The sequence below is a fragment of the Dama dama genome, chromosome 33, assembly GCF_033118175.1.
Source record: "Dama dama isolate Ldn47 chromosome 33, ASM3311817v1, whole genome shotgun sequence".
NCBI classification, from domain to species: Eukaryota; Metazoa; Chordata; class Mammalia; order Artiodactyla; family Cervidae; genus Dama; species Dama dama.
In genome coordinates this window covers 37,157,587-37,179,234 of record NC_083713.1, presented here as the reverse complement: position 1 = coordinate 37,179,234, position 21,648 = coordinate 37,157,587, and the positions used below count along the sequence as shown (strand labels likewise).

Here is a 21,648-nt window from a genome sequence, read left to right as displayed (position 1 = left end):
GTTTTCTCTTATACAACTGTTTTATATAAAGACCTTATCTCTGAAAAGCTTTTAAGCCAGTGACATTATTTTTCATAGTGCTCAAGCCTGGAAAGCTGTGCTTTGGTAAGAATGAAAAATTATAAGCATGTACATGTTTTATTATATGATTAATTTTTATTCTGATTAGAATACTGAACTTGGGATACATATCATGACTTATAGATAAAACTGCTGTGTGATGGTGTCTGAATAACCTACTTTACAACTCCTGTTATGAAGTATATAATGCATATTTGGGGAAGATTCCTTGGAGAAGGAAATGTCGGCCCACTCCACTATTCTTGCCTGGAAAATGGACGAGGGATCCTGGCAGGTTACAGTCCATGGGGTTGCAAGAGTTGGACATGACTTGGCGACTAAAACAACAATGATGCATGTTTTATGTATGTTTTTCCCTCTTGGCAGAGTTGCAATGTGAAGTCATATATGTTGACAATTTACCATTTCCTTTATTTCAAATTAATCCAAGTGTATTATAACTACTAGTCTGCAAAAAATTGAGATATAAGTTTAAATATATCACCATACATTTTCAGAAGAGGCTTTGGGGGTAATTACAGAGGATTTTATGACTTATTCCCAGACATGCATTCTACCTCTTTCCATCGTAAACAGCCAAGTGATAGAGCAAAGGCTGGCAAATTATGCTGTACGTGCAAATATGGCCACTGCCTGATCTTGTTAGGCATGTGCGCTAAGAAGGAATATTACATTTTATTACATTTTACATTTTTAAAAGCAATAAAAAGAAGATCAATATTTTGAAATGTGAAGATTTTGTGAAATCCAAATTTAGTGTCCATAAAAATATTTTGCTGCTGCTGCTGCTAAGTCACTTCAGTCGTGTCCGACTCTGTGCTACCCCATAGATGGCAGCCCACCAGGCTCCGCCGTCCCTGGGATTCTCCAGGCAAGAACACTGGAGTGGGTTGCCAGTTCCTTCTCCAGTGCATGAAAGTGAAAAGTGAAAGTGAAGTCGCTCAGTCGTGTCCAACTCAGCGACCCCATGGACTGCAGCCCACCAGGCTCCTTTGTCCATGGGATTTTCCAGGCAAGAGTACTGGAGTGGGGTGCTATTGCCTTCTCCTAAAAATGTTTTACTGAAACACAATTATGGTAATTTGTACATGTTGTCTGTGGCTACTTTCATGCTATGTAAATGGAGTTGAATAGTTGTGACAGAGATTGTATGGCTCACAAAGGCTAAAATATTTATTATCTGAGTCAGTACATAGAAGGTTTGTCTACCTCTGAATTAGGGAAATGACTCCAGAGTAATGGAAAGTTCTTATGAGCCTAAGGCAAGTGGGGATCCCGTCTTCTTAGTCAGTGATTGGCTCAGCAAAGATAGACAGGACTATGTCAGTCGAGCTTAGAATTGTCACTAGGAAGGGGGAAAAAGAATTCTGTTTTAAGAGAAAGTCACAAACAAGCAAGGAAACTCTGATATGAAAGATGTGTATTACTTTGTTGCTGCTGGCAGCCACCTTATGATAGTAAGGAAAACAGCCTGAGGTTAAAGCTCACCCCTTCTCACCATGAGGGGGGAGAATCTGATAGAATCACTGAAAAAAATGAAATGAATCCAACCTAACTTTGATTTTTCTGCTATGTGAGCCAATGAAATTTGTTTTAGATAGTTTGATTTGGATTTTCTGTTACTGATAAATCCAACTTTGCCTCTGCTTGATATACTATTATAAAATATAGATAAATGAATTAAAACTATCCAAAAGTTTAAACCGCAAACCCATAACCTACTTAAAGGAAATTGCAAAGAAAATCTTGTACCTGGAAATTACTGAGGACCTACATATTCTAATCATGCCTTATGTCCTGGCAACAGTGCTGGTATGAGATAGCTATTATCTCTGTCTTAGAAATAAGGACACTGCAATTATTCAACATTACAAGGCCACACAACTGGAATGTGAGACAGGACCCAAGTCTGTTTCCCCAGTCATTTGCCTTTCACATGGAAGGAAAACATTGTTTGGAAGGAGGATTCTGCTAGTTCTCAAATCTTCAGTATACTCAATGGGGCAGTGGAAGGTAATTCATTGTAATCTGCTTTATGTAAGAAGATCAAACAGAGTTAATATTTGGTCGTAGGAAACCAGATTAATTACACTGAGGTTTAGTGAGTTGAACTTTGTATTACCAAGAAACCTTTACTCATCTACTTATTTTATAGGTATTTCTGACACTTACACATGATAAATATCAATCTGCCTAATTATAGCCTTCTGAAAATCTCATCTTTTATTCTTTATTTTATAGATATAGAATTTTTTTTCTTAAATATAAACACATTATCAAGAAAGATTTGAGAGGATTGACTATATATTAATGTGAAAGAGTTGTTTACTTGACTTCCCAGGTGACTCAGTGGTAAAGAATCCACCTGCCAATCAGGGTTCGATCCCTGGGTCAAGAAGATCCCCTGGAGGAGGAAATGGCAACCCACTCCAGTATTCTCGCCTGGAAAATCCCATGGACAGAGGAGCCTGGCTGTCGACAGTCCATGGGGTTGCAAAGAGTCGGACATGACTGAGCACACACACAGAGATAGTTGTCTAAGCTGCCTTGCATCAGATTTTTACAGGTGGACTTTTGTTCACTTAAAGAAAAAACATGAAAAAAAAGAAAAAAAGAAAAAACATGGAAGTTATTCTCTATTAGAAAAGGAGAAGAAGATCATATTAAAATATAAGTATGAGGCTACTTTCCAATTTTAGACGTACTATTTGTATTTATATTACTCCTACTACTATTCCCTCTCATCAGTGTAAATAATGGAGACAATAAAGCATTTTGTTCTCAATATAGCTATTCATATTTGAAAAATAAAACTCCATATGATACATGTTTCAAAATGTATGATTTATAATGAAAAAGTTCCCAAGTCTTTCTTGTGTAACACTGCTACAAAGACAAACTTCTGGTTCTAAGATTATCTAGGGTATGCACTCAGTGGTTCACTACTGTCACATCACAGGAAAGCTGTGCTTATATCTTCTTTCTTCCTTCACTCTACAGACATGGTCCTTGATCAACAAGTGAGCTCAGGTCAGCTCAATGAGGACGTACGCCACAGGGTCCACGAGGCTCTGATGAAACAGCATCACCACCAGAATCAGAAGAAGCTCACCAATAGGATTCCTATTGTTCGTTCCTTTGCTGATATCGGCAAGAAACAATCAGAACCAAATTCCATGGATAAAAATGGTAAATGTTTCTTTATTGTACTCATTGTTTATTATAGCTGTCTGAACTATCAAAGTCCTTTAAAATATATCTTACTTGAAAATGATCTATTGAAATTCAAATTGTAGAAATTTTGACAAAGAATTTAAGTTTCCTGAAAGGCTCATGAAAGAATGCAAGGAAAACTTTTTTCTAGTAGGAGGTCATAGACTCCAATGTAGCAAACATCTACTGTCAGTTGCATCCCAAATAAGATCCTAGTCTTTGTGTCATAGCTTAATGAGTGTCTCATAGCTTAACAGGGCTTTGACTTAATGTCTTTTAGTTAAAATGAATAATCATCAACATTTAGTGATGGTGAGAGAAAAATATTGGCTTCATGTTGTTCATGGTCAACGAATCCCTTTTGAGATCACAATTGGAAAGAGCAGCTAGTACCTTACTTGTGTCTCTACATATATTAAGCCTGATTTCTAGTTCACAGGCTCATTGCTTTTTGCAGTACTGTTTCATTTAGTGTCCACGGAGCAACCACACTTACCATCTTGGCACACCAACATAGATGATGCCAACCATTGTTTTCTAGTACTCATTCATGACTTACTTCTTAGGAATCATGAAGCCAAAGCAATGTTTCTGACTGTTTTAGCCTTTCTGTGTATTTTGTTCCCTCCTCATCCATTTGAACCTCATCTTTTACACTAAGGAAGTTGCTTAGAAATCTGTCACTCATCCTTTCCATCAGTCCTGTGAAGGAAAATGAAGTTATCATGCAGATGATATGAGTTTATTATACTTCTGCTAGCTAGAAAAATTTTGCAGTTTTAAAAAATACAAATTAGTGAAAAATAATTTCAGGTGTTTTACTAGAGAGACTGATTTCTACAAATGGACTGAAGTATGTATATTGACAGCATAGACTTTATGTAATTTCACTCCTGTTTTCAAAAGCTTCAAGGATGCCTTAAATACAAATGCATGAAAATAATTCTACTTTATATAGGTACTTTGGTAATTTCCATACTACCAAATCAAATATAGACAAATAGAAGAAGTACTTTAATAAATCAATAAAGATGGTTAAATGTACTATTGTTTCAGAACACAGAACCAGTTCTAAATGGCAAAATAATTTTTGAAATACTCATTTGATTTTTTTAAAGAGCCTTTAATGACTGAATGTAAATCATTGTTATATTGAAAACTCTATAGTTGTGCATATATTAAGTTCAGTAAAAGTGTTATGAGTGCTTTATATAATATATCATATTGTATTTATCAATCCCACTGGATAGTTTGAGTATTTATAGCTTGCTTTGAATTACATCATATATTTAAAATATACTCATATTCTAAATCACAATTTGTTTTAAAATATATATGAAAATGACAAAATGAAGTTTTTATATTCTGAAACTTATAAACATAGTGCTTTTATTATGCTCACATAACTAGTATTTACTTGATATTTTTTAAGAAAACAGATTAAGAAATAGAAAACAGACTGAGATATTTGCTAATTTTGACTATTGACTTATATCTAGATGATTCTAAAGACCTTATTAAAATATTATCATGATGTAAATCTCTTTGAATGCAAGTAAATTTTATGAAAGTTAACTTCTGTTTTTATTTCATTACCTTTACTGGAAATCAGACAATAAAAATATATGTCTGTAAGAATAATATGTGTTTGTTCAAAGATGCAAGGACCTTATGAGCTAGCCATAATTTGTATCTCAGATTTCACTGGGGATAACATTTACTGTAAAATTATTTTATTACATTATACTTGGAGGGAAAGGGCACTGAATTCACTGGATGAATTATTTATTGTAATATCATATAGACCTAGACACATTATTTGTTACAGCTTTAAACCTTCATTAAACATAAGAAGAGGTGATAGAATTATAGCTTTAAATAAAAAAATCCACATATAGATACAAAGTTTTTCTGGGAGCCTGATTTTTACCTTATTCAGGCAATTGCTTAGTTTTTCTCAAAACTAGAATATGAATAGTTCTGTCACCATCTGTATAATCAGTCTTTATCTGAACACATAATATCTTTTTGAGGCATATATTAGGGTAATAAAAACTTGGAAACATTTCTAATAAAATTCATACACCCAATTAAGTATTGTCGTAAAGTACACTGTCAGAAGTGGTTTTCTAAGCCTAGGCTTATAACACCTCCCTGTGACTCTGTTTTGCTTCCTCACACACTTTGCATAATTATATGTGTTAAGAATTCTGAAAATGTGAATAGACATCACCAATTTAGAAATAAATCTCCTATCCAGAAGTGAAAGAGGGTGAAAAGTGAAAGTGAAAAAGAGGGTGAAAGACCTTTATTACTAAGGTTCTCAATCTGCTTATGAACTCTAAAAACTGATTAACTCTAAATAAATAAGCAAATCAAAATTTATAACTATAAATATAGATTTGACATTCTGCTTAAAAATATGTGATAGAGATTACATTTTTTTGTGTGTGTGCAGTATACTACAGAGAGATACAAAAGGGTTTCAATATTTCCAAAATGGTAAAAATAATATTCTCATTATTTAAAAAAACTCTTCACTAGAGTATTTTATGCAAAAAGAATCTTTTAAAAATTAAATCTGTAGAATAGGAATTAAATAGAGTGAGGATTTCCTAGAAACTTGAAAACAGCAAATGTTTTCCTTGCCAAGTACAGGGATGGAACCAAGCCCCCTCTTGTTTAAAGTATTATATAATATATAAAATACTATATAATATAATACCTTTTTAGAAGTGAAACAATTGATATTCCCTCAGCAACAAACTGATACTTGTATAGAAAACTCTATAAAAGAGTCATATCGAATAAAGTTTCTGCTTCCTTGGTTGACCTGTTTGTTGAACATGCTACCTTGGTAGCAGTCCCAAGGGTTAAACGTTTAGACATTTTCAACCTGAAGATCAAGTGGGATTCTTCCCCAAGTTGTAGGTTAGACTTACTAGATAGTGATTTTGTTGCTCTTCTCCCCTGTCTGCTGTATTTTGTTCATGACTTTTTTAGTAACTTGTGACCATTTATCAATCTTACCTCCAAGTATGCTAGCTTAACTTTTTTGTATAATTTTTTTCTTGGTGTACTGCACATTCTCTTAAGGGCTAAGACACAGGATGTTATGGATTCACCATGCATTTTTAACGCCACCATGCTGTGTTTAACTTTCACTTTTCATTAAGCATCAAAACTGTGAGAATTAAATGTCTGATTCTGATGTTTCAATAAAAAGTGACAGTTCTATCTGGCAAAACAACAGCAAAAATATAATAGAAAACTCATATCTTCCTTAACATTAGAATTCAAAAGAATATTGTAGAAAGTACTAAATTATATAAAGAATATCTGAATAATTTCTTGAAACTGGCAGGACTTTCCAAAATAAAATAAAGGCTTTTGTATTTAATGGTTTAGAAAGCAAGATATATCAGTATTTGTAGTAATCATTTAGATCATACATTCAATTGTATTTTTGAGACTCTGGATTACAAATCTATTCTAAAATATTATCACCCTTGTGATAACCTTTACATTAAAAACATAACTTAGACTTAGTTTCCTTAGGTGTAGGGTGTCTTCATTCCACTGTTTCCTTTACTAATAATTCTCATTTCTTTTCCTTCACTTATCTTTTCTCCCTCCTGTTCTGAACACTTTCCAGTTATACCTTTTATTTAGGATCTTAAAAGGAATTGCAGAGCAGAAGGTCCCTGACTTACTTTCAAAACTGTAGGTTTCTGGAGAACATTTAGATTTGGAAGGATGAAATGACTTGACTCTTTAGGCCTGCACAGATTTCAGCCCTTAAAGTGATGTACACGTCTGTATTGTGAATGATTTTTTTTAATGACTTTTAAAATCAGTATTATGGCTTTATAATTGCATCTTATACAAATGCTGTACTGTTTTGTTTTCAGATATATAATGTTTTATGCGTTTGCCTATTTACGTGCTTTCTTATTTTTTAAATACCGTTATCTCATAAGAGATATCAAGAGTTTAAAAAGTATCCGTTTATAATGTTTTACCTTGCTGGAGAAAAAAGCTAGAATAATAGTTCTTAGAATTACTTGAGAGAAAACATTTAAAAGCTCATGTAGATGATACAATTAAACATTATATAATAAAAGTATTTTCCATTTCTCAAAAAAAAATCAAGATGACATTGTTGACACAACCCGTGGGTCTGTTGAGAAACTGTACTGTTGCTACGTAGTTTTGGAAACTCAAGAGTACCTCTTAACAGCAAAAATGTTTCTAGGATGATGTGTTTAAATTTGTTATTTCTTATATTACATAATTATTTTCAGACATACTAATTTTTCTCCAAGTTTAATTATGTGCATATTTCTCATGTTTTTGAAGTATAGCTCACCTAATCAACATTTTCTAAATATTTAGCCTTTCTTTCTTCATGTTTTCTATTCCCATGGGTAAATGTATTGTTACACATGTATGTAACTTTGTCATTCATTTTTGTATTTCTTTATTTTGCTGTGTCTTGTGTCTGTCTCTAACAGGCTCATCTCATCTCTGTACCTCCCTCATCTCCTACCCTTTGGGTACTCTAAATGCGTTGAAGGTTTCTGAGGTAGTGTAAACCAGCTTGGTCTATAGGTTAACAGTATTGTACCTCCATGTCTTCATCCCAGTTTCCTTCTATTACATGTGATTTTCAGTGGATTAAGCAATAGAAAATACTGGTGTACTTCAGTGATATATTTTTCTCCTATTGATTTGAATTTGGCCAAATAGAGATTTAAAGGCTGCTGTTTTATATACATAATTTATTGAAAGAGGAAGAAAACTATAAGTAAGGACTTAAATGAATTAATATAACTTTAGTAATCTTTTTGAGATCTTTTTTATGGTTGTGTTTCAGTATTGAGAGCCTTTAATAATACTGACACTACTTAAAGTTAAAAAAAAAACACTAATTTTTTTGAGATAATCTCATGTTCCTACCTCACAACTTTATGGTGAGGGAAATGATTCTGCCAGTCCCACAACAGACTTGGTGAAAAATTTTTGTGTATCAAGCAGAGCTCCTATTTTCTAGTCAGAGGTTGCTTGAATTGCTCTGTTTCCTCCTGTGCTTGCCCATATCTTTTATGATTTGCCTTGAAAAAGTACATGGCATATAATAACTTTTGATTTAACTTATATATGATCCCTACATGGAGGTCCAGAGGAAAAAAATGAATTCATGACTCAAAGGAAAATTAATTCAAGCAGTTGTTGATGTGACTACTATGTAATATATACTTTGATAAGATGTATAACAAATACTGGAATTTTGGATTTAAGATGGTGAACTCTTTGAATTTGAAAAGTTGGAAAAATAAAAGTACTGGTTTCTTAAGTGTTTACATTTAAATAATCATGAATGGTAGCCATTCCCTTCTCCAAGGGATCTTTCTGACCTAGGGATTGAACCCAGGCCTCCTGCATGGCAGGCACATTATTTACCATCTGAGTCACCAGGGAAACCCAATCATGAACATGTCTCAGCTAATTTTTAGCTAATTCATCAATTTTTGAATAATTTACCCTAGATATAATAAATTTTTAAGTTAATAAATGTGTTTTTTGGATAATCATCTTAATCTCTAAAAGTTATTTAGATATTATAATAACAAATTGATTAAATATTGCAATGACATTTACTTATAGAATATATTATTGTGGACAGTGATCAATGGTCGAAGAAAAGGTAATATAAAGAAACAGGCAAAAATATGTATGTTCAAAAATATTGTGGCATATTGATTGGAAAAATTATAATAAAAATAGCATTCATAGAACTTCTACATGTATATGGGAGAAGGAAATGGCAACCCACTCCTGTATTCTTGCCTGGAGAATCCCGTGGACAGGGGAACCTGGTGGGCTGCTGTCCATAGGGTCGCACAGAGTCGGCCACGACTGAAGCGATTTAGCAGCAGCGGCAGCAGCTACATTTATATGTGAATGCTCAGTCCTAACTTTACTCTTTCATCCTGGAGGAGGGAAAATCCTAGCAAGTGCTTTGTTATTTTTTTAGGAAACATATTCACTTCTGGCTGAGTATAAAATCCTGTACCTGAAAATTGTATTCTGTGAACTAGTATTGCTTTAGATATGAATGAGAAAATAAGGGATGCTCTTTCAAAACCTAAATTTACTGATTCTTCTTATGTAATAATATTTGAGTTAATGAGAGTCATTTTGAAATCTAAGCCATCACCTTCTTCTGAAAGGAAGTGATAACTGGAATAAACTAAAGAAATCAGTGTTTAGACAGAAAAAGATAATTGATAACAGAATTATAAAAATGATTTAATTTATGAAATTTTCAGTAGTTAAATAGACTGTAGTTCATGTGCACATTTTAGACAGGTGGTAGGTAGATAGAACAAATAAAATTTTAAGCTTTATTTAAAGGCTTCAATTTTTTCAAAATAACCCAAACTAAACTTCGTGTTTAATTTTTCAATAATAATATTATACCTGTACATTTTTCTGTATCCTGTCATTTTCAAATACTGCCTTAAAGTATATACATTTAATATGTGTTGTTTCACTTTAACAAATTAACATACACATTAAGAAATAAGAGTTGGAGTACTTTTTAAACTTTGATGAGATTAAATGTGTTTACTAATATTTGCTAATATTTAACTATTATCTCTGACATATGAGTGATATCAACTTTTGGGTTATATTCATATGTCACACACTTGTAGTTTTTATGCTTTTTGTCCCCTGCATTGGCATATGCATTCTATGCACATACTTAGAATCTGGAACTAGTAGGACAATTATTATCATCTAATATGTCTCCTACTAGTTAAATACTCTCCTATGGTTATTATCCATGTCACTGAAACAGTTATAGAAAACATTTTTCAAATCCCTTCCTAATGATCAACTTTATGAGGTAATATTTAATAAAATTTTTAGAATAAGAATAGATAGAATAGTAAATCTCAAAATATATTAATGTTTATGAGAAGAAATACAAGTGCTAGTTTTAAACATATCTCATGAGTTAAAGGTAATTTATGAAATAGTCTGCTTTTGGAGTATATATGTGAAAACATAGGCTGTGCAATTTCTTCAAATTTTAAGTTGCAGCATATTTTCTCTCCCATGAAATCTCTTTAAAGTGATGATTTTTTATTAGGTTGACTATTTTTGTGTCTGCTCATTGAGTAAAATAATTGTTCTTCCATGTGATTTTCTATCACATGAAATAAATTATTATAAGAAAGCAGATATATGTTTATTTAATTTATCCATGCCTTGAATTTCACCATTCAGTTTTATGGAACATTCAGTAAATTTAGGTTTAAATATATCTAATGTTCTAACTCATATGGAGAAATGATGTGAAACTGGTGATTGAAGACATCTGTTAGTAGCACAAATGCATTATGTAAAAGGTTTTTTTTTTAACTATAGTTATTATTTTGAGAATGATAAATGAAATGTCTGCTGATGAACAGTTCACAGTCATAGCTGCACACTGAAGTTAGAAATGGGAGAATGAAAATAACCGATGCAGCTTAAGTCTGTCACCTCTCTAAAATGTAATTTTTGAAATTTGCTGTAATCAGAATTGGTATACATGATTTAAGGTGAATTTTCTCTTAAAATCATTTTAAAAATCTTCATCAAATGTGTTACTTTATTTTGTTTAATGAAAGCAGTGAAATATTTAAACTTTAGAAGAATCTTAAGCCCATTACTCTCTGGCAAGATAATAATTTTAAACCATAAAAATTGTACTTATTAAAAAATGATCCCTGCCTGAGAGGCTTAATGTTCAAAAAGCAAAATGATAGTAATATTTGAAAGTAAACTATTAGTGTTTTGCATCACACTTGGTAATTTCTAGGCATCAGTGAATAAGTGGATTTCAAGAGAGAATTTAAAGAAGTATTATTTGTATGCGCACTAACAGTTTAGAGAACGTTAGTTAAGTATAGACTGCAGTAATTAGAGATGAGTCTAAAAGTAAACTTTGAATAAAACTGGGATTTAGGGAGGTAGAGAGAAGAGTTAAGCAGAGAGAAATGAGAATATTACTATCTAAGACAGTGGAGAATAAGAACAGTATTTGGGAGTAACTGAGTAATGGTCATAAAATATGGTCAAGGCTTCAAAGCTGGATTGTCATTACTCATCACAGTAAAAGTAACGAGAATAGGGAGAGGTTAGGGAAAAGACAGATACATGTGAGATTAAGCAAACATTTATTTTTATAACTTAATTGCTAAATATGAACAGATTTCAGATAATGTGATTGAAAAGAATGTTTCATATTTAGTGAATAATGAAATGTAATTACCCTTCATTAGCCATTGTTAGCCACGTTCTTAGCTGTATTGTCCACTTGACTAATAGCATAATCTTTCTTTTAATGGGAAAAAGACTACAAAATAATTAAGTTGCTAGTTAGTATTAATGGAAAACAAATACAATTCAAATTTATTGATCCTTTGCAGACCAATATCAATATATTTACACAATTGAATAGTGAGAAGCATAATATATTCACAGTATTTGTAAATATGTGAGGTGAAGGTATTTCTAACTGAATCTCTCATTTAGAAATTTCCAAAAGCTGTTGTCAAAGAACTTTTTCTCTTTGGTTTGTTTTTCAGATGCAGTAGAAAACTGTAAATATGCTATGTACTTTTCAGATAAATATTTGCTCTTTAAAAAAACATTATCTATAAAATTCTTCAGTCTGAGTTTAGATCATAAGAGGTGTATGTATATCATTAGTTTTGGATAAAATTTAAAAATCAATGATGTTTACAGTATTGAGACTGTAATTAGATTAAAATCATTTTGTAGTTGTTCTTTCTTCTTAGAGAATAACTGTTTAGTTTTAATCTGAGAAGGAATTTTCATTTCCTTGACTGAATTCTCCCATTTCTATCTGTAACTGATAAATAAGAATATTTGTATTTCTTGATATCTATTTATATTGAACCTTCATGCTTACCTCATAAATTCATTTAAAAAACCTATGTTAGTTTAGTTTAATTTATATTGCATGCAATATGTCTAGAATTATGTAAGTAATTGTTTGTATTTTGTAATAACAATCTCTTTAGCAGGCCAGGTTGTTTCTCCTCAGTCTGCACCAGCCTGTGTTGAAAATAAAAATGATGTAAGCAGGGAAAACAGCACAGTTGACTTTAGCAAGGTAAGGTTTTCTCCCTCTCATTTAAGTAAGCTGTTATTACTAGATATTACCAACCATTTTAAGAGGTGTTGACACAATTTTTTGCATGCATATATGTTTTGTTTCTTAGCCAAAGCTTGATATTGTTGTAATGTTAGCATTTAAGTTCACGTGTAATGTTTTGCCTATGCATAAAATCAAATGTGTAGATTTTACACATAGTCTTCAGGTTTCAGCCACTTGGTATGATGCATTTCTTCTAGCAAAAATGATAACTGAACTGCACAGGGAATTTAGCAGAAGTTTACTGTTTAAAACTTTCACTGGTTTCATTTTCAAAATCATTTCCCCTTCTATTTGTGGAAGAGTAAATCATATAACTTAAAGCTTCATTGTTGTAATTAAGAGAAAGGCATTAGTGTTAAGAAACACAAGAACATATTAAGACTGACAGAGTTTTGAGTAAAAACATGATAAAGATTGACTCTCTTGAGGGATCCGTCTAATTGGAGACAATTCAAATGAAAAATCATTTATTTGAATGTATTCTGTGAAAATAATGTGATTTTGCTTAGCAAATTCCTGATACCCTATATGTGCTATTGTAGGCTGTGGCAAACTAAACAATCATGAAAGAATTTTAATATTGACAGAAATAAAGGGAGTCAACAATTTTCTTTATTGAAGTGGCTGAAACAGCGGTACCTCAGAGTAAATTTTTTTTTTTCCATTAAGTCCTTAGCACTGGCAATGGTTCTAACAGTGGGAGGAGATGGGAATGGGAGGCAGTGTATAGGAGGTTGCCTGCATCAAGCTTCTGAAGAGAGTAATAGCGACCAGCCCCTGTTGCTGTCTCAGAACCCCTCTGCCAAGGTCTAGATCTAGTCACGTGCATGCTCTCCCTCTGGTGCCTGGCAGAGTCCCCGTGGGACATGGTGTACCAGCTTAAGTCTGTTAATTATGCGTGCAGGGGCTGGGAGGCCAACAAAAGGGGCATGCTAGTCCATGTGGGATGAGACAAAGACACGAAAAAGGACCTCCACAGCAGCAAGAGAGAGAGGTGAGGGCACACTCGGGCTCTTTCCACAGTGGTTCAAAGCTCATCTCACTGTATGGAGGCGTGTGATTCAAGTATTAAGCCAGTTCAAATGTATTCCATTTCTGCTCCAAAAAATATCTTTTTTAAAGCATTACATCTTCATTCATCTGCAAGTTGGAGTAAAATTGTCGCAAATTGCCATACATTTAATTTCTTGATGTTCTTCATTTGAAATAATATCTTAAAAGCAATGACATAAAAAGTTGCTTACTTATTTGTGCAAGCATTAACAGTATAACAAGGGCACAGTGAACATTCTCAAAAACAGTGATAATAAATCACATCTTTTCAAGTAAATTACCTTTTACCTTTTCTTAAGGGATATAACCTACTGACACTGAATTTTATATCTCTATATCATTTTGCTTTTAGTTGTCTGACCTATTTTTGCAGCCTTCAAAAATGCTTCAACACATTTGAAAGAAAATGAATATAGCCAATGGGAGACAGTAGTCTAAAGGTTCCCTAGAACAATTTGAACTATAAAAGAGTGAAAAATAGATTTTCTTTTCTTTAATCCTTTACTTTCTTATTACATTTCAAATCACTGGACCACTCCAGTTTTTAATGGGAAAGTTAAATTTCTAGAGCTCTCTATGCAGTGCCAACCATCTGTATTTCTTGGTCTCTTGCCCATAGCATGGCACATTGAAAAGAACATGTTTTTTGAGAACAAGTATGGGATCTTAACTCTACAATTTACAAGCTACCTGATATTGGAGAAGTTCTCTGAACTTCACCTTTGTCACTTGTAAAATAAGAATAATACCTATTTATAATTTTTTGTGAAGATTAAATGAGAAAATAGAGAGAGCCTGGCAGAGTGCTGGGTTTATAGTGTTCCTGTTGTTCAATCGCTGAGTACTGTCTAACTCTTTGCGACCCCCGTGGACTGTACCCCTCCAAGCTCCTCTGTCTTCTGCTATCTCCTGGAGTTTGTTCAGATTCATGTCTGTTGAGTCAGTGAAGCTATCTAACCATCTAATTCTCTGCCAGCCCTTTGGGTGTTCAATAAAATGTGGCTGCTACTATTATTGCTGAATTGTTGTTGATATTAGTGGAAATAGTAGTGCCAAAAATAAACACTAGAGCCAAATTTAATATGATTTGGTCTCTACTGGATTTTTAGTGTCTTGAACAGTGTCTTGGTTGTATGTGTACAGTGAATCCTGTGAGGGTCAAGACAATTTAAACCTTCGGCTCTGGGTTGTTTTTTTTTTTTTTTTCCCCAGCAAAGTAATACTTCTTACCTTATATTGTGGAAGAGTAGAGAAGTAGGATTTGGAAAGAACAAAAGTGGTACATCATTATGGAAAGAGACTTTAGTGTCAGATTTTGCAGGTATATGAGTTAAGGATTTTTAACCTAAGGATTTCAGACTGATAGTAAATTTATCAAAGTGAATCAGTTAGTTTACATATTACCTTAAGTATTTTAAGTTTAACATGTAGATTCCAAACCCGGTAGAATTTTGAAATATGAAGGTGAAAAAAAGTCTTTTTTCATTTCTTGATAGTTGATCCTGTGTTCTATCTACATTCAAACCATGTATTTTTTAACCCTTCCAGTGGTTAGGCCCATCAAACTTACTCATTTAGAAGTGTTTTTGAATATAATCTGAATTGTCAGTTTCTTTTCTTTTTTTTTTTTTTGATTCCTATAAAGCTTTTAAAAAGCAGATAATTTGTGTTTTTAAACTGACACATAGACTATTTTATTATTTGACTATATATATGACTATTTTATTATTTCCCAAATGTTGATCGGTTCAATTCAGTTGCTCAGTTGTGTCTGACTCTTTCCAACTCCATGGACTGCAGCACAACAACCTTCCCTGTCCATCACCAACTCCCAAAGCTTTCTCAAACTCATGTCCATCGAGTCACTGATCCCATCCAACCGTCTCATCCTCTGTCATCCCCTTCTCCTCCTGCCTTCAGTCTTTCCCAGCATCAGGGTCTTTTCCAAGGAGTCAGCTCTTTGCCTCAGGTAGCCAAAGTATTGTAGCTTCAACTTCAGCATCAATCCTTCCAATGAATATTCAGGACTGATTTCCTTTAAGATGGACTGGTTGGATCTTCTTGCTGTCCAAGGGACTCTCAAGAGCCTTCTCCAGCACCACAGTTCAAAAGCATCAATTCTTCAGTGCTCAGCTTTCTTTATAGTCCAACTCTCACATCCATACATGACTACTGGAAAAACCATAGCTCTGACTAGATGGACCTTTGTTGACAAAGTTATGTCTCTGTTTTTTAATATGCTGTCTTGGTTGGTCATAGCTTTTCTTCCCAGGAACGAGTGTCTTTTAATTTCATGGCTGCAGTCACCATCTGCAGTGATTTTGGAGCTCTCCAAAATAGAGTCTCTCACTGTTTCCATTGTTTACCCACCTATTGGCCATGAAGGGATGGGACCGGATGCCATGATGTTAGTCTTCTGAATGTTGAGTTTTAAGCCAACTTTTTCACTCTCCTCTTTCACTTTCATCAAGAGGCTCTTTAGTTCTTCGCTTTCTGCCATAAGGGTGTTTTCATCTGCGTTATCTGAGGTTATTGATATTTCTCCTCCAATCTTGATTTTAGCTTATGCTTTATCCAGCCCAGTATTTCACATGATGTACTCTGCATATCAGTTAAATAAGCAGGGTGATAATATACAACCTTCACATACTCCTTTCCCTATTTGGAACCAGTCTGTTGTTCCATGTCCAGTTCCAACTGTTGCTACTTGACCTGCATACAGATTTCTCAGGAAGTAGGTAAGATGTTCTGGTATTCCCATCTCTTAAAGAATTTTCCACAGTTTGTTGTGATCCACCCAGTCAAAGGCTTTGGCATAGTCAATAAAGCATAAGTAGATGTTTCTCTGGCACTCTCTCGCTTTTTTGATGATCCAACACATGTTGGCAATTTGATCTCTGGTTCCTCTGCCTTTTCTAAAACCAGCTTGAATATCTAGAAGTTCACAGTTCATGTATTGTTGAAGCCTGGCTTGGAGAATTTTAAGCATTACTTTGCTAGCGTGTGAGATGAGTGCAATTGTGTGGTAGTTTGAACATTCTTTGGTATTGCCTTTCTTTAGGATTGGAATAAAAACTGACCTTTTCCAGTGCTGTGGCCACTGCTGAGTTTTCCAAATTTGCTGGCATATTGAGTGAAGCACTTTCTTTTTTTTTTTGAGTGAAGCACTTTCATAGCATCATCTTTTAGGATTTGAAATAGCTCAACTGGAATTCCATCACCTCCACTAGCTTTGTTTGTAGTGATGCTTCCCAAGGTCCACTTGACTTCTCATTCCAGGGTATCTGGCTCAAGGTGAGTGATCTCACCATCGTGGTTATCTGGGTCATTAAGATCTTTTTTGTTTAGTTCTTCTGTATACTCTTGCCACCTCTTCTTACTGTCTTCTGCTTCTGTTAGGTCCATACCATTTCTGTCCTTTATTGAGCCCATTTTCGCATGAAATATTCCCTTGGTATCTCTAATTTTCTTGAAGAGATCTCTAGTCTTTCCCATTCTATTGTTTTCCTCTATTTCTTTACATTGATCACTGAGGAAGGCTTTCTTATCTCTCCTTGCTGTTCTTTGGAACTCTGCATTCAAATGGGTATATCTTTCCTTTTCTCCTTTGCCTTTCTCTTCTCTTCTTTTCTCAGCTATTTCTAAGGCCTCCTCAGACAAGCATTTTGCCTTTCTGCATTTCTTTTTCTTGGGGATGGCCTTGATCACTGCCTCCTGTACAATGTCACGAGCCTCAGTCCATGGTTCTTCAGCCACTGTTGTCTATCAGATCTAATCCCTTGAATGTATTTGTCACTTCCACTGTATAATCATAAAGGATTTGATTTAGGTCATACCTGAATGGTCTAGTGGTTTTCCCTGCTTTCTTCAATTTAAGTCTGAATTTGGCAATAAGGAGTTCATGATCTGACCATGGCTCAGATCAAATGTTGATGGCTTCTTTTAATTTCAAGTGACTTAAAGAAACTGCCACATTATTTTCTATGTAGAAAGAATTCACTTCATTATCAGTCTTTAACATGAAATATGAAGAGTTGTTGCATTATAAAATCCTAGAAAAGGAAACCTTAAAAATCTCATTGAGAAGGGGAGAAAACTGAATCCCAGACTGAGAGCTAATAGAGATCACGTGCTGTTTAGTGTCACAAGACCGCGTCTCCCCAGGGAATTTCTATTCATTTTCCTCTACTTTCTACAATGGGCTTGAGACTTAAACTTTCTCCCTAAAGACTCACGTGTATTTCCTTCACATCTTAGCGTGTAGCTTGTCCAGACACTTCTGGTTCCACCATTATCTTCGGTCTAACCTTGTTCCCCAGAGATATGACTGTTTCTCATTCACAACTTAAGTGCCAAATAACCAGAATAAGGCATGTTTTCCTTCCTAGTGTAAAGGTCTGGAGACCCTAGATGCATGAGTATAAGTCCAGATCCATAAGAGTATAGCTTGGTTTCTTCAAGATTCTGTTCAGAGGACCAGAAAATTCCAGGATTTCTTTATTCCGTATTTGAGTCCACTTGAGGACTGTCTTAGGGATGTAGGTCAACCTAATTCTTCAGAGCTATTTTTGATGTTTGTAGTTTTATAAAAAGTTAAACTGTGGTCCTTAAATGTGACCTTTTGTTGTATTAAAAGTTAGATTGCCAAATAAGGTTCCTTATGAATTGTATGTTAACATAAATATAAAAATATAGGGCTATCCCAGGAATAATATATAATTGTATAATATAATAAAATAAGTAGATAATATATATCTATTACCCCCAAATATATGACTAGTCCAAGAATAATAAGTACTATAATGTAGAGTGGGCTTCCCTAATAGGTCAGTTGGTAAAGAATCTGTCTGCAATGCAGGAGATCCCAGTTTGATTCCAAAGTTGGGAAGACCCACTGGAGAAGGAATAGGCTACCCACTCCAGTATTCTTGGGCTTCCCTTGTGGCTGGCTGGCAAAGAATCTGTCTGCAATGTGGGAGACCTGGGTTGGATCCCTGGGTTAGGAAGATCCCCTGGGGAAAGGAAAGGCTACCCACTCCAGTATTCTGGCCTGGAGAATAGTATTATACTATATATATTAGGATATAGTATTACAATAATATAATGAGTCTTTTGATATATGTTAACTATAATTTGTTACATTTTAAATCAGAATAAATTTCCTAATCCTGAAATTAAATTCTAAATATTTTAGTGGATTTCTAAGTAACAGATATCAATCAGTGATAAATCAAGTATTGTATAATGCAACAAAACAATGTAAGGACCATGTATTTTCTTTTATAATATTAAGCTATTTCAGCATACTAGATGGGCTTCCCAGGTGGCACTAGTGGTAAAGAACCCACCTGTAATACAGGAGACATAAGAGATGCACATTTGATCCTTGGGTTGAGAAGATCCCCTGGAGAAGGGCGTGTCAACCCACTCCAGTATTCTTGCCTGGAGAATCCCATGGGCAGAGGAACCTGGTGGGCTACAGTCCGTAGGGTCACACAGAGTTGGACATGACTGAAGCAACTTAGCACGCATGCACACAGCGTACTAGGTGCTCCTTGATTTAATTAAATTAAATCTTAAAACAGTCATGTGTGTAGTTGCCCCATGCCCGAGGCACAGACATCAATAGTTAAGGTTATGGCATATGTCAGGAAATACTGAATAAAGGAATTTGCACAGTCTTCCAGGTTGAACTCAAACTTCTCCTTAGAGTTATGACAGATATTACCAATATGACTCATATTGCTTACCAGTTGTAGATTTTCTTAAAAAGCCGTTTTCTCTTTGTTCCAGTGTATTAATATTATATTTCTATGGGTGAAAAAACTTAATAGTTTATTTTACTTTTTTAGGCTCTGAAAGACTTATGGAGATTTAATATGTTTTTCTCACAGAGCTAATAGTGTATAGGTATTATAATTTATAAATTTATATTTGGAAATATGTTTATAGGTTAAAAATTTTGAAATTTATAATATTCATCAAATTTTATAGGCAGTTTTGCTTTGTTAAATCATTTTCTTTAAAATAGAACATTACTTCTATTTGATATTTTATTGGCATACTAGATTATTTTTATATTTAATCCTTATGATAAAATAAATATTTCATATAATGGGTTTTATGTTTTGAGGCACCCTTATCTCACAGAAAATTAAGTAGTTATAAACCTTCTATACAAGTGTGCTAAGGTCTTGATTTCAGAAAGCAGCAAATTTAATATAGTCACTATAGTCTGGCTATGGACTTCCTAAGTTATTTCTCCTAAAAGTTTTAATTTTTTTTTCATTTTAACCTGCTTGAAAAAAATTCTAAAATCATTAAACAGAAGGCGTATCTGCCCCCCCCAAAAGTCTTGTTGATTTCGTGTATTTGTCAGAGCTCTTTTCTCACCCCTGTCTTTCTCTTCTTTCTCCTCTTATTTTCCCTCTCTTCCTTTCCACTTCCTTCTCATCTTCTCATCTCCCTCCCTCTCCTTCTTTCTCCTTCTCTTTCTTTTCCGTCTCTCTGCCTCACTCTCTCCTATTCCCACTTTGGTCTTTAGTCTCCATTTCATTAGGAGCATAGAAAGAATTATTACGGCAATCATTATTACCCACCAATAGGTTTCCATTAAAAGCAACTCAGTGAATTAGAAATAAGAAATAGGCTTTGTAAAAGTGACTTTAAAAATCACTACTTGGTTTTCACTGAGGCTCTCTATATGAGAATTGATAGTTATTCTTAAGAATATTTTACATTCATTTTCAGACTTCACCCTTTAAGCATTTCTTTTATTAATGATGGATTTGTTTTGTGTGCGTTCATTTCAGTCATAGACATCTCATATCAGAAATTCAACTGTGGCTCTTCAGCAACTCCAAATGTTAATATTTTTATTCTTGTTTCCATTACTCTGCCATATCTAAATACTCTGATGAGAAATTAAATTTGAAGATTGATCAGGACAAGTATAAAATGTGAAGGATATAGAACAATTAAGATAAAGTTGAAGACTAAAGTCATAATTTATATTATAAGGAAAATTTTGATTATATTTCTTTTGAAATAGGCATATTTTATATACTAATTAATTGAAATGTATTATGTACAAAATTAAGATAATGTAGCATACAAATATTTAAATATATTGGCAAATACTAATTAAATTGTGATTAGAGTATATGCATTTAATTGAACACATAATCTTTTCTCCCTGAAAATTTCAAGATTACTGATGCTGAAAAGCATCTTTGAAAAGTATTGAGCAGAAAACTGGAGTATTCAATGTATTATTAACAAATTCCAAAAATACAGAAGCAAAAGAAAAAAGTATTTTTAAAGAGCAAGAAAGATGTTTAACTATTTTAAATTTGATTTAAATAATACTTATATAAGCTATATTTATTTAAACTATATTTAATGATGGGTTACCATGTGTGAAGTACTCTGCTAGGAATGATTTAACAAATTTTTCCAATTTTGATTTATTTTATTTTGTGATGCTGTCAGGTTGATCTGCATTTTATGAAGAAGATTCCTCCAGGTGCTGAAGCTTCAAACATCTTAGTTGGGGAATTGGAGTTTTTGGATCGAACTGTAGTTGCATTTGTCAGGTTGTCCCCAGCTGTACTGCTTCAAGGATTAGCTGAGGTCCCAATCCCAACCAGGTAAAAAGTATAAGAGAATATTTTGCACTTTCTTAAGCCATTTTTTTGTGGGGGGGAGGGGGAAGGTGTAAATATAATTTCCTCTGAGAGTTTTTTTCTTGAAACTAAAGTATAATCCACAAAACTGTTGTTTCTTCTTTGTGGAGGAGGGCAAAAAGTACTTTAAAAATTGTTCTGTTCTTTCTTTCTTCTCAAATTTCTATGTTTTCTTTTAGGCGTGCTCCTTATCTCTGAATACCCTGGTCTATATCATCATGAAGTGAAGTGAAAGTCTCTCACTCATGTGCAACTCTTTGCGACCCCATGGACCATACCGTCCATGGAATTATCCAGCCCAGAATACTGGTTTGGGTAGCCTTTCCCTTCTCCAGGGGATCTTCCCAATGCAGGGGTGGATCAAACCCAGGTTTCCCG

The 21,648-nt window shown here is 33.8% G+C and overlaps 1 protein-coding gene across 2 annotated transcripts in view; it reads left to right on the top strand.

Moving 5' to 3' along the window:
• The window catches only part of SLC4A10 (solute carrier family 4 member 10), a 327,476-nt gene that overhangs the window by 189,256 nt on the left and 116,572 nt on the right, over window positions 1-21,648 (top strand). The window contains exons 6-9 of one of the 2 annotated variants that reach the window (XM_061135667.1): window positions 3,082-3,270; window positions 12,396-12,487; window positions 13,437-13,526; window positions 21,077-21,234. In XM_061135667.1, the coding sequence (XP_060991650.1) occupies window positions 3,082-3,270; window positions 12,396-12,487; window positions 13,437-13,526; window positions 21,077-21,234 (529 nt within the window). The remainder of the gene's footprint in view (window positions 1-3,081; window positions 3,271-12,395; window positions 12,488-13,436; window positions 13,527-21,076; window positions 21,235-21,648) is intronic. The other variant, XM_061135668.1, reaches the window with a different exon arrangement.